Below are 13914 nucleotides of genomic sequence, written 5' to 3'. Positions count from 1 at the left end.
GACAAAGCATTCTTTTCTGTGGTGCTAAATCTATTTTGCAAGCAAGTGCTTTGTATTTTTTTTTTTTTTAAGAAATAAAGTGAGTTTTATAGTATAGTATAGAACAACATAAATATTACAGAAACATAACTTGGAACTATTCAGAATGCTTGACCCGTCATAGAACTTCAGGGAGGGGTATACAAAAACAACGGCATTTGGGGAGTTAAGTTCTTTAAGGGTTCTAATTCAAACATAAGGTTGGACATGGAATTATGGTTCTAATTGCTCTTTTTACTATTATGTTTAAAATGAATTCCAGTATTTGTTTGTTTAAATATATATATATATATATATATATAAAATTAGACGCTAAACAAAATACAACTTCAGAGCAAGCCCATAGGGTTCCATATACTGTGCAGGACAAAGAACCCTCTTTAAAACGGTGTTCTTTAAAATATCAGGTCATACCCAGTGTATTACAGGTCCATACTAATTTAAGAAACTGTTCCTTATTTATGCTTATGGGACAAGAAGTTATGAATGGGGCAGCAGTGTAGAGTAGTGGTTAGGGCTTTGGACTTTTGACCGGAGGGTTGTGGGTTCAATCCCCAGTGGGAGACACTGCTGTTGTACCCTTGAGCAAGGTACTTTACCTAGATTGCTCCAGTAAAAACCCAACTGTATAAATGGTTAATTGTATGTAAAATAATTCAATAGCTGTATAATGTGAAATAATGTATAATGTGATATCTTGTAACAATTGTAAGTCGCCCTGGATAAGGGCGTCTGCTAAGAAATAAATAATAATAATGAATGTAAATTATTTTGTGATGTAAAAAAGCAAGCCAGTGAATTGGTTGACTAAATTGAAAATGAATGTTATCACAGAACTGAAACTGTACACTAATTCAAATTGGCTATGGAAGATGTACTAATAATTGGATAATAATATAGAGATAATAATTCAGTGGGTTTATATGGTAATGAAACTGCAGCCTACAGTTCAGGAAGACACTTGGGAGTAAAGTATAGATATTTATAGCACTACATTAGCACTTTACAGTGGCTCCATGGTTTAGATAATAAGCCCAGGGATTTGCTTTTTTTTCTTCAGCAGGAAGGTAGTTGCATTGTGAGTAATGAAAAAAAAGAGTTGTCTTATTTAGAACTAGAAAGAAACAACTGGTTTCAGTAATTGCGGCTTGAGAATTTAATTTTCGCAATTTAGCCTTTTCCTTTTTGCAAAATATATTTGATAATGATTGATGGGTTTTAAAGCAGTTATTAGGGAAAAAAGAACATTGAATTTGTTAGCATGTGTGTAGGAATATACAGTATACAATTTAAAATGTCTATAATTCATATTATTGGAACATTTGATTGATGTACCAAATGTGTTTGGGCAGAGCTGTTTGGACAAGTAAATTGTTGTAGCTTTGTTATATTATAGATTTTGAGAGACGACCCACTATGCAGTTTTTAAGGATGGTTTGCCTACCACACCACTTACTTTACATTTATAACCCTACAAGCACAACCTCTAAAATATTGCCTTGAACTATAAACTTAGTATAGATCCTCCAAATGGCATAGAGGAAACAAAGGGAAAACACACAAAGATTAATGAACGCAAAACCTAATACTTCACAAAGATGTATACATTTGTAAGTTTTATTTTGTCATGCATGCACACACACACTTTTCATGTGTAATGTACCTTTGTTTTTGGTGAGTTGCACAATTATATAATTTTCTGCGAATTTCTAAATATTTAACCATGAAACAGTTCTGAAAAATGGACCAGAGACTTACAATTAAGGTAAACTGCAAACGAATTCAGTAGTTATTTCAACCGGTCTATTTCCAATTCATAAGGCTCATTATCAAATGTCCAACCAGTATTAAATCAACATTTTAAACCTACTTTTTGTATGGGAAAAACTAAACAGAGACAACAATATAACATTTGCATTATTATGTACTTACCTTCCAGTTTATTCAAATAATCCTACCCGATTTTGAACTACTACCACAGGCTACTCAACGCTACTATTCTAAATAGTCAGATGAGATACAGTAGACGTTTTTTCAGTTATCTGTGTAAAAAACTGAGCTAAATAAATATTTTAAAAATTACAAGATGATAACACATCATCTCTTAAAAGCTCCTCAACCTAAGAAAAAAATGTCACGCAGTCTAAAGTTGTTGGGGTTGACAGGTGACGTCAACGACACCGCCTACTGGCATTATTATTGCCAGATTGGAAGAGTATATCAGAGAAGGTAGAAACTCGCATTGGAGCGGACTACAGTGGAGCGAAACACCAGCTGAAGTTAATTAAAACTAACTCGGGAGAGGAAAAAAATGTGCATTCAATAACTAAAGGCAACAGACCACTGCGGCACGAATCAGAGCAGAAAAGCTGATAAGTGATTGCATTCCGATACAGGAGAAAATAACGAAATAGTAAGATGTGCAAAATTGCATTTTTTTTTTTTGAACGGTGCTGAAAAGCTGTACAATGTTGTCAAGTATTAATCCATTCGGATTGTAAATAAAATTAATTGCTTTCTCAGACCCATCTAATAAGGAGAAACATGTTTAAAATCCGTTGTTTATTATTGTAACCTCACTTATTGCAAACGACAGCTTTTCAAACATGTAATCATTGCATTCATTTTCTGTTAGTTATAGTTTTTACATGAAAAGTGGTGCATATCAAGTATTAACCATGGCGATTATGATAGCGTATACGTATTTAATTGCTAACATAATTTGCCACAACATAAAAAAATATTAATAACCTGGTTGTTATCTAAATTAATTTGAAAAGATTAACATTTCAAGGACTGTATATCCGAAGTAATGGACCAGCCTACACATAACCAAACTGATGGACTTACACATTTAAATCAAACAGATAGCGGTGAAGTTACCCATAAACTTTTCTTAGGAATCGGCACCGATAACGTTATTACACTTCTGATATTTGGAATAATTTTTACTCTCGGAGTCTTGGGTAACTCCATGGTCATAACGGTCCTAGCTAGAAATAAACCTGGTGAACACCGTAGTACCACCAACATATTTATCCTGAACCTCAGCATCGCCGACCTCTCTTACCTTCTGTTTTGCATCCCTTTCCAATCCACGGTCTACATGCTGCCAACATGGGTGTTGGGAGCTTTTATCTGCAAGTTCATTCACTACTTCTTTACAGTATCCATGCTGGTGAGTATTTTCACACTCTCTGCCATGTCAGTGGACCGCTACATCGCAATTGTGCACTCCAGAAAGGCGTCTTCTATTAGAGTGGCACGGCATGTTTTAATTGGAGTGGTTGCAATTTGGATCCTCTCGTTTGCCATGGCCGCCCCCGTGGCTTACCACCAGAGCATCGTAAAAAGAGGAGGAAATAGCACATATTGTTGGGAAGTCTGGCCGGACTTGAAGCACAAGAAAATCTATGTGGTGTGCACATTTGTGTTTGGTTATGTGCTGCCGTTGGTTTTGATCTCCTTATGTTATGCTAAGGTAAGTCGGTAATTTGTTGTTTATTTGCACTCGTTTACTTTGCATATGTTCACAAATTTTAATACATATTTACCATTACAGCCACTACAGATACCAGTGCTTGCTTTGTTCATGTGATTCTTGCATGCATTTGGTTGTAACATAATACAGTGTTACTATACAAAAAAAAAAAAACAATTACGCGTAAATTGTCCAGTTTAACGTTTTTTGTAAACTGAGTTAAAATATCAGCCATATCTAATATAAATGATCTCTATATAAATCTTACACAGTGCGCACATTTTATTATTTATTATTTTATTTATTAATCAATTTATAGTTAGTGTTGCTGTTAATGTTTTGAAGCTAAAATTGCATCTATTCCTGGGTAATTAAATATGTTGCCTCTCTAGTCTATTTAAGATTTTGCTGACATTATGTTGTGTGTGTGTGTGTGTGTGTGTGTGTGTGTGTGTGTGTGTAAGAACTGCCAAATTAATTTTTTACCATTCTTATAGGTTTTAAATCACTTGCACAAAAAGTTAAGAAACATGTCTAAGAAATCAGAGGAGTCCAAAAAGAAGGTAAACATGTTTTTTGTTTTTTTTTGTATTAGCCCATGTGGAATTTGTGTGTATTATTATTATTATTATTATTATTATTATTATTATTATTATTATTATTATTATTATTATTATTATTGTACACATTCATAAGATCTAGTAAAAGTAATGTGGGTTTATGTGGAGATGGCTTACATAAAATCATTTTAATGAGTTGACAAAATGACATCAGTCCTGGACTTTTATGTTCCTTGCTACCCTTTTTATTTATACAGTACAGTACCTGCAGAACTAAAATATTTTCAAGATTGAAAGGAGTATTGTCTTTCATTTACGGTATACAGGACAATATATTAAACCCTAAATATAAATATGAACAGAAACAGTACTATAACTATAAATTGTACCAGTTAAACTATGCTATTTTTAAATGTGATATCAGAATTGTTTTGATCTTTTAGGTTGGGTTTGAAATATTACAGTATTTCAAAAACTTTTTTGTGCAGTAATGTATGGTTTCATATATTACACATTTTAATGTTAATAAGGTGAGAAGCACAGCTAATACTTTTGCATGTTTAACAAGCAGTGTTCCACAATCATATTCAACGTAGTTATAATACAGAGGATCTTCTTTTAGTTAAACCCTCTGTGTCTTTATGGATGTACTGTTATCTGCCTTCCACTGTCATTCTTTTAGCTGACTGATCATGTTCCTACTTCTACTTGCAGCTGAAAGAGGTTATGAATATCATCTTCAAGCTCTCTTGTAGCTAAACAAACATAAATATAACCATTTATAGGGATGAGCTGCAGCAGATATTTACAATGACTGCAAACAATTGGAAAATATCCTTAATAGTCAATAATGCATAGCTCTCTGTATATTGTTTGAATGGAACAAGTGTGCTTATAGTGTAAAAGGTTTCTGTGATTTGTGTCACTGTAACATCTGTTTCTTGTCACAAAGCGTTTCATACATGATACTGCTTTATTTTAGATATGTTTTCTGTTGCGTGTGTCACTTGATGCGCACTGTATCCAGGTTGAGGTGCATTTCCATGCCGCTCTGCAGTTTTCTGATTGAAATGTTTCTGCCAAAGCTCCGTGGCTAGCATCAAGATGAAATCTGTCCTACTGATAATTTCCCAGGTCCATTCCTTGTAGAGAATGAAGGAATTGATGGCTGCCATGTTCAGTACATTGTAAAATACGGCAACTGGACCCAGTGATTGCTTTCACTGAGTACTAAGATTCATCCCTTTTCCTAAGTACAGTTACATCAGCCTAAGTACCACATTGTCACCCAGTCTCTGACCAACTGGGTGAGTTTCATCTTTGCACAGGCAGAGGTAGGGGCCGCTGCCTGTACAAACAGGCAATGCTGTTTTCAATGAAGTCGTTCCAAATTTCTGATGCCAAGGCAAATATATCTGTAGTTGCTCTCAAATCAAAATGCAAAAATCTCAAGATTTCTCAAAATAATTGTGTAATAGTATTATTATAAGACAGCAGACTGTATATGCTCAGAGAGCTGGCGGTGTACTGCCCGTTCAAGGTTTTTAGAGAGGAAGGGTAAGAGGGAGACAGGACGGTAGTTCTGGAGGGAGGTGGGGTTTTGGATAGGTTTTTTGAGGAAGGGGGTGGTAGAGGCTTGTTTGAAGGCGGAGGGAAAGAGGCCAGAGATGAGAGAGGTGTTGAGAAGGGAGGAGATGAAGGGGAGTAGAGCAGGAGCGGCAACTTGAAAGAGGTGAGTGGGGAGGGGGTAAAGGGTGCACATGGTGGGTTTGTTGCCCTGGAGGAGGGAGGAGAGATCAGAGTCTGAGGCAGGAGAGAAGGAGGGTGAGTTAGTAGGGGAGACAGAGGGTGTTGGGGTTGGGGTTGGAGTGTGAGGGGGTGGGGGGGAGGGAGAGGTGTTAAAGAGTTTGCGGATACCAGAGATTTTAGAGGAGAAGAAAGAGACAAAGGAGAAGGTAGAGAATAGTTTCCGGGGGTTGTTAGTGGAGGATTGGATAATATATTGGAAATAGGAGTGTTTAGCAGAGGAGAGGGAGCGGTAGAGGTCTAGGGCAGAGTTTGGTTCTCTTCAAACCAAATGGTTCTCTTCCATTTGGTTCTCTTTCATTTCTTTTCAGCAGAGCGCAGTTAGGTTCTTGCCGAGCGGAGCACAGAGAAGAGCCAGGGTTGGGGAGGAGAGGAGCAGGCAAGTCAGTAGGTTAGGGATCAGAGGGAGTTGAGGGAGGAGATGAGGGTGGAGATAGCAGAGTCTATAGAGTGTTGGAAGAAGGAGTCGATAGGAGGGAGGTGAGAGAGCGGTGGAGGCAAGGACAGAGGGGGAGAGAGAGCGGAAGTTACGGTGGGAGGTGACAGTGGGGGTAGGTGGAGTAGGGAGAGAGGGGATAGACAGAAAAAGAGATGAAGTAGTGATCAGAGAGGTTCAGAGGGGTGACAGAGGGTGGAGGGGCAGCAGGCCCTGGAGAAGGTGCGGTCCAGTTGACGGACAGCTTTGTGGGTAGGAGGGGATGGAGAGAGAGAGAAGTTGAAGGAGTGAAGGAGAGGAAGGAATCCGATAGAGTGGGTGGGGTTGGAGAGATGGATATTGAAATCACCTAACAGGACAGTTGGGGTAGACAGAGAGGGGGGAGAGGAGATAGTCGAGTTTGTCGAGAAAGTGAGTGAGAGACAGTGATTGCCAATTTATACTATCCTGTAGGCCTGGAGCCGTATATTTAACACTAAAGTTGCATCAACCTCACAATTTAACACACCTCAACACAGTATGACTTAATTACTTTTTTAAATTTTTAATTTAAGTGCAGGCTGCTTACCTAACTAAGCAACAATTCTAACAAATAAACTACAATCCACTTACCTATTTCAACGCCGATTCAAACAGCAACGCGGATTCCAGCCAGGGGAAGAAGCAGATACCACACGTGTTTGGAGATAATGCTCTTCAAAACGAAATAATTGCAGGGTTATACCTCTCCATATATGTGCAAGACACCACAGAACTGACACACACACCCCCTAGTTAGAGGACAATAGGTAGAAGTTGTTTACTTTTGTATTTTTGCGATTCAGACTTTCAGACGCTGTCGGTATTTAATACATGTATTTAGGAAAAGTCAAGAACAGACAACCGCGGATGTTTAATACATGTCGCAGAGTAATTTTAAATTTTAAAAGTGAAAACTGTCAAAATGGCTACCTTGGCGGTTCTAGTGTTAAAAACCCAACTGTATAAATAGGTACCAGAATTTGAACTCAATTCAACTTTTTGACACAATGTTACAAGATTCATCAAGATTCACTGTTACAATGTAACCTCCCAACTTTGATAAAGCCAGAAAGAACCTACAGAAAAATGTACATTGTAACTGTTTTGGTACAATTTTAGTAACTATGCTTAATTAAAAACTGTGACATTGTGTCAAACAGTTGCAATTTGCTTCTGACACTGTTTGATCAATAAAGGTATTTAAAGGTCGGTTGGGTAGGTTTTTTCAGTAGTATGTTATACTCACTTAGTTTTATTATGTGTATCATTTTCATCCCAAATGGAACTTCAGAACCAAGTGTTCCAGGCGTTTTATGAATAAAGGTAGCTATTTATCATAAGGTATGTGAAATAAAGGTCAGTTCAGGCAGCGTTTTCATCAGCACAATGGTGCTCTCGCCTATTTATAATAATAATGTATTTATTTTACAGGAGGCTATGTGGTCCAGTGGTTAAAGAAATGGGCTTGTAACCAGGAGGTCCCCGGTTCAAATCCCACCTCAGCCACTGACTCACTGTGTGACCCTGAGCAAGTCACTTAACCTCCTTGTGCTCCGTCTTTCGGGTGAGACGTAGTTGTAACTAACTCTGCAGCTGATGCATAGTTCACACACCCTAGTCTCTGTAAGTCGCCTTGGATAAAAGCATCTGTTAAATAAACAAATAATAAATAATAATAATTTGTCTGACGCAATCAGTTATTTTACATACAAATTCTGGTGCCCATTCTGGTACAGCAGCAGTGCCCTGGTATTGAACCCACCACCCTCCAGTCAAGAGTCCAGAGCCCTAACCACTACTTCACACTGCGTACATGTATACGTAACTCTCGTGTCTACAACTCCAGATCCAAATTCAATTATAGGTCATGATAAAGGATGATACTACGGGCATTGAAAATGATGGGAAGGGAATGTTGAGTGCAATATGACATTTTTTAAAGCAATTCCAGGATAACCAGTATGTTTCCAGTGAGCGGGGAGTGATGCCGATAAGCGCTGTTTGTTGAGCCTGCTGAACCAGGGAATGCAGCGGGTGGGTCACAGAAATCGTTTTTGGAAAACGCTTTGTCATGTAAACGTACTGACTGTTCCCTGGCAAGTAGAGCCTTACATTAAACACTTGCAGACTCCCCCCCCCCCCCCCCTAAAATCTATAAATGTAGGTGGAATTGTTAAAGACAACAGGTGGTACAGTGCAAAATAGCTGCTTTATAAACCCTTTAGGGTTAAATTTCAGTCTTGATCTGAGGTAGGATTTGAACCACATACTATGACCTAAGCCTACAAAAACTTCTTAAAAACTTTCTTAAAAACTAAAGATTTCCTAAGAAGACTTAATTGATTTGCAAAAAAAAAACAGTATACAGCCCTGTGGCAAAGTGTCTGCTGATTATGAACAGGTGCAGTGCAGAAATAATCACAAGTGAAAAACTGTAATCCAATGTGGAAACGTTATTTTTATTGTCAACACAAATCCTGGTCTGGCGACCAAACAATAATCCTCCGGTAATACACCCCTGGTGTAAAGCTCGGCAGGAAAATGATAATAATGATTTGTAAACAAAACAAATAATAACACGTTTTCCGCTCCCACAATGCTACTGACACAAATCACCAGTCCGGGTGCGTGCAGTAGTGCTCAAGGTGGGTGATAACAAATAACAGTGACTTTGGTGTTGTTGTTTCGGGTAGTGCTGGCCCAAGGTGACAGCTCCGGAGACGTGTTAGCCGTCTAGTGAATTTACAAACAAAAGACAATTACTAACAGTGCTACAAACAAACAAAACACTCACAAACACTTTTTATTTCTTTTTGGGAACTCTCCCGGTCCTTCCAGTTCCGTGCTTCTCTGAACCCAAGCGAAGGAAAAGATTTACAATTCTCCGGCCCCTTTATGCGATCATGCATGACCCCTTGGTGAACAATTACAGCTGACACTATTGCCTGCAGCTGCTACCTCGTTTACCTTCCAGGTCAATACGTTCCTGCAACGTAGTCTTGCCTTCTTCCAGGCTGACTGACTTTCCGACCCAGGAAATGAACTGTCAGGCCAACCCGTCCAAAGCCTTTCCCTTTCACTACTTAGCGCCCTCACAGGTCGGGAGGGAGATTTACAACCAGAACTCATTATATTTCCGTCACAAGCACATACACACACAACTCTACTGAACTGAATTGTTATAACAGGGTATCTGTTATGTTTTTTTTTTAAGCGACTGTGCTATGCTATTTTGCTTTGGTATATGGTTAACAGTAAGTTTATTTTATATTTATTTTACTATAGTGTATGTCTCAAATGTATTTTTAAGTTTAACTTACATTAAATGTACCATCTTAGCGCAGTCCCACCTCAATGAAAACAGAATGATGCTCACCTCAGGCCACATACAAGTTTGTTGTAAGCCCTTCTAAAAAAAGCAGGTAAATAGAAATCGTATTACAAAAGTAATCGTATTACAAAAGTAAGCCAATAGCGTACCTGTCCCTTTATTCCATTGTAAACATAGCCACTGTTTCTGGAAATCTGTCCAAAATCTAAATGTTTTCCCTGTACCAAAGTGTTATATCTCATAGATTATATTTATACTTTAATGGAGGTATTTGTGTGCTTGGCAAATTCTTTACCAAGTAGAACAATGCAAAACACAGTAGGAGCACCAACATTTTGTTTGTTTCGTGCCAGTGTTAAGCACCAACATTCTATTTGTTTCGTTGCTATGATGATTCTGCCTGTGTTCTTTACTATTTTTAGTGCAAGTTAGTGCTAAGCAGTGTTTCTCTATTTTCTTTCTTTTTTTTTTTTTTTTTTGCTGTGAGAACCAAAATGTTTCCTAATAATAGACACCTTCAACATAATTAAAACTATTTGCAGAACTACCAACTGAGAAAATGTGTCTGTCTTAGAACATAGATTACTTGGTTTGTTTGGGGATTCAACAGCTACTTAGATGCTTGTGTGCTTAGAAAAATAGTTTTACATTTGAAAGCTCTTTCAGACCCTTTACAACATTGAGTTTATTGTTGGTGTCCCATTTCTTCCACTATGTTTACTATAACTCTTCTATTGCAAAGAAAATATAATATGCACTGAACAGGGCTATTGGCCTTGAGTTAATATATATATATATATATATATATATATATATATATATATATATATATATATATATATATAGTTTAATTATGATGTTTAGCCTTAAAGGTGTAGTCTCCCTTAGTTTTAAAAACATGTTAAACAGGGTTGTTTTATAGGCTAATGTTTACAGTATCAGCTATGTATTGTAGGTGTTACTTGTAAAATGTTATCAATATAACATCAAACAGTTGGGAAATATTTGTCACCATTTGGTGATACCCTTTTTAATTTGCTTCCTAGGTTATAAAAGAGCTTGAAGATTTTATATAATCACAATTTGTTGCAAAGCAGAAAAATCATTCTTACTCCACACTACGTTGAATATAAGATTGAGTAAACAGAAACCAAGGCATTATATTATAGTGTAAAACTGAATATGTTTGTGGGACACTGCAGATTTAATTATGTCATTCTTCACAGACTGCTCAAACTGTACTGGTGGTGATCGTAGTTTTCTGCATCTCCTGGCTGCCACATCATGTGGTCCACCTTTGGGTAGAGTTTGGATCATTTCCTCTCAATCAAGCCTCATTTGTGTTCAGAATAGCAGCACACTGCCTCGCCTATAGTAATTCCTCAGTGAATCCTATTATATATGCATTCCTGTCTGAGAATTTCAGGAAGGCTTATAAACAAGTATTTAAGTGCAAGATCAGCGACTCTCCTCTAAATGATGTCAAAGAAATAAGAAGCAAGGACAACCCCCCCTCCACTAACTGCACCAATGTCTGACAATATTTGTGGAGGTTTTGTTTCCTGCTTAATGTCAAAGCCTAAAGAAAAAAAAGGCTTTTTGGATATATTTCCAGCAAAACATTTTCATTACCATATGAATGCAGCATCCTAAATAGGGTGATGATGTCAAACACAAAGTTTAAAGGTGAATGTTATCAGAGCTGATTCAATTCTACATGGAAAAGTAGATTTATTTTCAGTTGTTTCTAAGTCTTCTCACCCCATCAGTTGTTGAAGAACATTGATGCCATTCTATATCATAGAGACGCCTAAACACAAGAACACAGTTTGAATTATTTAACAGTGCCAACAGTACATTCCTGACACCAGCTAGTATCTAGAATGTTATTGGAGCAGAACAAGAACCTATGTTGACTCCCCCTATTCATTTAATTATTAGCATACAATAAATGTTGATTTGATTAAGTGCTTTAACACTAGGGTGGAAGCGTCAAGGTTCCTTGTGCATAGCCAGTACTATTGGCAGCTCTGAATCCAATATAGGTTGATGAAAAGCATTGAGAAATTGAAATTGATCTGTGGAGAACAGTGGCAAAGATATCCCCTGACTTCTGTCATGAAAATTTTTAAGAAGCTGTGACCAATCAAAAGGAGATCAAACCCAAATTTGAATTTAAATACACTGAAGAGGTGTCAGTATTTGTGACCAAGAATGTTCTTTACTAAACATATTTGTGTTATTTTTGTTCTTTGGACTTTTTGTATTGAAAGTTAAAGTGCAAGTAGTTTCAGATAATTATTATATTTTTTTTACCTAATATTGTTACCTCCAAAATGTTCTGTTTTATATTTTGAAATACCCAGCTCTTATGTGAATTTTTACATAACTTCTAACTTCACATTTTGCTAACATTCTGGTCAGTAGATTTCCATGGTTACCAGCAGAGTCCCTTTAGTTTGATCCCCTCTCTAAAGCCACTGTTTTTAGGAAGTGTAGCCTCTTTCAATTTTATTAATACTTAGACTTGTCAGTTTATAATTTGTGGTATCATAACATTGTATGTGCATCTTATATACTGACAGATCCGCATTGTACGTGTTTTATCATACGGGAATAACTGACAGAATCAGATTGTTTTGGATTGTTAGACGTCAGTGAGGGGCCAAGGGATGTTACAGATAGACAAGGAGATTCATTAACCGGAATGGGAAAGGTGCTGGCCTTTTCATAACCTTTCAAAGCACTTTCCAAGGTCATATAAATACAATAAATACAACTTAATTTATGAGCAACAACACTCAGAACTACTATCATACAAGCTACTTGTTCTTTAAATAACCATAGGGTGTCAATACCAATCAGGACCCCTTTATAGATTTGTTCTTTCACTCTGCTGCAGGGGTTTTTGTTTATTTAATTAGATACTAAAACATGCATGAAAGACAAGGTTGAAAAAGGTATAGCCTCAATATATATATATATATATATATATATATATATATATATATATATATATATATATATATATATATACTTCTGCAACATTCTATATTAGTGATGTACAGAAACCCCAAACATTTCACCTCCATTTACGACTACATTTATAAATAATGGTCATTTGAATTACCCGTATCCACTCCTGTCCTTTAACTTATGTTTCCATGTATCTATCAAAAGCGAACTCCACAATATAAGCTTAATGTAAAGACCAGCTTACAATTCAGCCTACACCCTCTGTGTCAGGTCTTAGTGTTTACATGTCTGTATTTACCTGAATTGCTTTAAGTTTTCTGGAGAAAACTCTGGCACTGAACAGACTTCATAATTCTAGGTAATAACTAGGTAAACCACTTCAACTCTGCTTGCCCAATCTACTCTATATATATTGAGAGGGTGAGTATGTGGGACCAGCCAAGTTAAAAGCCCAGTTTGTCATGTGATTTGAATGGAATGAGGAAGTCTGTTCAGTCCAAGGCAGTTTTCCAGACAAGCTCAAAGACAAGTAAAGATGATGATTTGAGAAAAGATTATGAGAAAAATATTGGATCAGCAGAAAACAACGCCCAAAACAATTGCAAAAAAAGCAAGGTGAAAAAAAGTAATTTCAAGCTACTTCCCTTTAATGAATGAGGGCAAGATGATGAAGACCAAACAATTTAACCCTTACTTATGCCATTAGAAGGACTTTCCATTAGTTACAATCCTTCTCTACTGATCCTTATTTAAAAAAAAAAAAAAGCATAGGTGTCTTACCTGTGCACACACACTGAAACCCTTGTAGAGAGCTGAAAAGCTATTTTCTTTATCATGTGACTGTAGCTAAAAGGCTTTTTTATCAGCCAGTTAGGGTAAGAGAGTAGTTATGGGTGAATTTTCTCCTCAAAACTAGGAGTATTGTATGCACTGAGATGAAAGAGGAAAAGGAAACCAGTTTTCTCTCCTCTTTATTGTGCTCTAATAAAACATGTTCTGTTGCTGTGTTACCATTTCATTTTCCTCAGTTATTTTGTTACAAAGACTGGGATGAAAAAGTCTAATTTCTAATTTAATTTTATAATATGTATTTGCAAAACTGCCAATGTACTGTAATTTTGCTGCATACTTGTGACAATAATGTTTCCAAATTGTGATTTTAGAGAATATAAATTTGAACCAGTTTGAAATTCATAATTTTGTATTGTTATACAAATTAATGGTCAATAAATAATTTGTGGGGGCGCTCCTGAGTGGCGCATCC

The 13914-nt window shown here is 36.8% G+C and overlaps 1 protein-coding gene across 1 annotated transcript; it reads left to right on the top strand.

Moving 5' to 3' along the window:
* The first annotated feature begins 2297 nt into the window (after positions 1-2297).
* LOC117399223 (galanin receptor type 1-like) lies at positions 2298-12636 on the top strand. Its single transcript, XM_033998272.3, has 3 exons — positions 2298-3520; positions 4018-4083; positions 10901-12636. The coding sequence occupies exons 1-3, from the start codon at positions 2852-2854 to the stop codon at positions 11210-11212; spliced, it is 1047 nt and encodes a 348-aa protein (XP_033854163.2). The 5' UTR covers positions 2298-2851; the 3' UTR covers positions 11213-12636.
* The last annotated feature ends 1278 nt before the right edge of the window (positions 12637-13914 follow it).

Source organism: Acipenser ruthenus, chromosome 4 (genome assembly GCF_902713425.1).
Source record: "Acipenser ruthenus chromosome 4, fAciRut3.2 maternal haplotype, whole genome shotgun sequence".
In the NCBI taxonomy this organism is placed as follows: Eukaryota; Metazoa; Chordata; class Actinopteri; order Acipenseriformes; family Acipenseridae; genus Acipenser; species Acipenser ruthenus.
Note: the sequence above shows the minus strand (reverse complement) of the source record. Positions and strands in the feature narration are given on the sequence as shown.

Bases quoted from the DNA above. Each gene is read 5' to 3' on its own strand.
- LOC117399223 (XM_033998272.3), top strand. From the start codon at position 2,852: ATGGACCAGCCTACACATAACCAAACTGATGGACTTACACATTTAAAT. The intron at 3,521-4,017 runs GTAAGTCGGTAA...CCATTCTTATAG, and splicing joins TCTCCTTATGTTATGCTAAG to GTTTTAAATCACTTGCACAA. The intron at 4,084-10,900 runs GTAAACATGTTT...CATTCTTCACAG, and splicing joins CAGAGGAGTCCAAAAAGAAG to ACTGCTCAAACTGTACTGGT.